Source organism: Capra hircus, chromosome 1 (assembly GCF_001704415.2).
Source record: "Capra hircus breed San Clemente chromosome 1, ASM170441v1, whole genome shotgun sequence".
Taxonomy (NCBI): Eukaryota; Metazoa; Chordata; class Mammalia; order Artiodactyla; family Bovidae; genus Capra; species Capra hircus.
In genome coordinates this window covers 42,164,075-42,166,417 of record NC_030808.1, presented here as the reverse complement: position 1 = coordinate 42,166,417, position 2,343 = coordinate 42,164,075, and the positions used below count along the sequence as shown (strand labels likewise).

At 36.3% G+C, this 2,343-nt stretch overlaps 1 protein-coding gene across 1 annotated transcript; it reads right to left on the bottom strand.

Moving 5' to 3' along the window:
- LOC102188254 (olfactory receptor 5AC1-like) lies at window positions 566-1,489 on the bottom strand. The gene has a single exon (XM_005674878.1). The coding sequence runs from the start codon at window positions 1,487-1,489 to the stop codon at window positions 566-568; it is 924 nt and encodes a 307-aa protein (XP_005674935.1).

The following is a 2,343-nucleotide window of genomic DNA, read 5'->3' as shown; positions in this document are numbered from 1 at the left end:
AACAAAAGAGAGGGTATTAAAAAATTATGTGCTCAAGAATTATTTTGGAGGGCATGTGTACGTTTTAATAGAAATTTCACATGGACTTGAATCTTTCTTTAAAAGAATATAAGTTCATAAAAATTTTAAAACATGTATATCTGGAAAATAGAAGAGCTTACTAATATTTCAGGCTTAGTAATTTGGGAACTGAAGTTTCATTCACATCAAGTAAGTGATATCTTACCCTATTCATAAGTTATTTTGACAGCCTAGGTTCACTTATAACTAAGGCAAGCATATCTAGTCTAAATATTATCATTAATTGAATTAAAAACTTCTTACCTGGGGGGTGTGCGTGTGTGTGGTAGTCACTCAGTCGGGTCCAGCTCTTTTGCGAACCCATGGATGGCAGCCCTCCAGGCTCCTGTCCATGGAATTCTCTAGGCAAGAACACTGGAGTGGGTTATTGCCATTTCCCTCTCCATCTTAGCTGTCTCTATGTGCAAAACCCAGGTTCAGTTATTATATTTCATGTAAATGGAGAGTAAAAAGGAAAGACTATGAATGTTTTCCTGATAAATATTTATATCTTTATTATTATTCTAAGTGCATCTAAAACTTCCTTGTTTCTTAGGCTATAAATAAAAGGGTTTAGCAGGGGAATTATAATCGTGTAGAACAGTGAATACATTTTATCCTGATATTGATCCTGGCCAGACCCTGGACGCACATACATGAAGAAGAGAGTGCCATAGAACAAGGAAACAGATAGAAGATGGGCGCTGCACGTGGAGAAGGCTTTGCTCCTGCCCTTTGCAGACTTCTTTCTCAGGATGGCAAAGAGGACACAAGTATAGGAGACTATAATACCCATAAAAGTAAAAGCCTGTATAAAAGCAGCAAAAATAAAAACCACTAATGCATTAATAGATGGATCAGTGCAAGAAATTGTAAAAAGTGGCAAGATTTCACAGTAGAAATGATGTATTATATTAGACCTGCAGAAAGATAATCTAGATAATAATCCTACATGTATTATAGGATGCAGAAAACCAATTGCATATGATGCACTTATCAACCAAGTGCAGAGTCTGTGGGACATCACCACTGGGTAAAGCAAGGGGTTGCATATGGCTACATAGCGGTCATAGGCCATCACCACCAGGAGGAAACACTCTGTGGTGGCACTGGAACCAAAAAAATAGTATTGAGCCATGCACTCAAAGAGAGACATCATTTGACTCTTGTCTAAGGTGTTGACAAGCATCTTGGGAGTCACAGAAGATGACAAGCAAGCATCTGCAAAGGCCAAGCTGCCCAGGAATGAGTACATGGGGGTGTGAAGATGGGGGTCCTTCCAGATGAGAAAAATCAGTCCAAGGTTGCCCACCATGGTGGTGAGGTAGATGATCAGAAACACCAGGAACAGGGGGACCTGTAGTCCTGGGAGATCTGTGAGTCCTGTGAGAACAAATTCTGTCACCAGAGTCATATTTTCTTCTGCCATATCCGACCAGCTAATCTCTAAAATGGAAGAGTAAGAGAGGGAACATTCACAAAAGAGTCATAAAAACAGTGAATTTTTATGTTACAGACATATAAGACATGCTTCTCATTTAGTTAGTAGTTCTTAATTTATACCTTCACTTATCTACTTTTACATACATTCAAATTTATCTGTAATATAATATTTTAAAATTATAGTCACCTAAATTGATTGGTAAATTTCATGCAAATCCTTTTCAATCTAACATGGATAACAACAGTTTTAGATTTGCATGAACTCATCTTAAAATTGATATAGAGGAAATAACGTCTCATTCTGCCCAAGAAATATAGAAACATTGAGTAGTCAAGAATACCTTAACTGATGTTGAACAATAATGTAGACACATAGTAATCAAAACATTAATATAGTGGCATAAGAAGAAGCCAGAGGATCAGTGCAACAGAATACAGAACTCAAAAGTAGGTTCCAATATATATGGGAATATGGCATGAAACGAATATGATATTTCAGTTCAGTAGGAAAAGGGCAATTGAATTAATGGGTTATGCTGACAGTTTGCTATCTGTCTGGAAATACTAGTAAGTCCTGTTAAGGCTCCTGCCCCACACCATAGATATTGCCTAAGTAACTGAGAAGGCAATAATGTGACATAATGAGTAGAGAAATTATTATCCAAGGGAAGAAACCCAGTAAAATAGCTTGAATGCATAGCAAAATAATAGCCAGCAGAGTCAAAGAGTATATAATTAGTTTGGAAAGATATCTTGTATGTATATTGAAGACATAGATTTATGTCTATAATATAAAATAATTAAAGTAAAGATTTTTTTAAGGCAAGGAATTTAATAGAT

Excerpts from the sequence above, each read along its gene's own strand:
- LOC102188254 (XM_005674878.1), bottom strand. The coding sequence starts at position 1,489 with ATGGCAGAAGAAAATATGACTCTGGTGACAGAATTTGTTCTCACAGGA.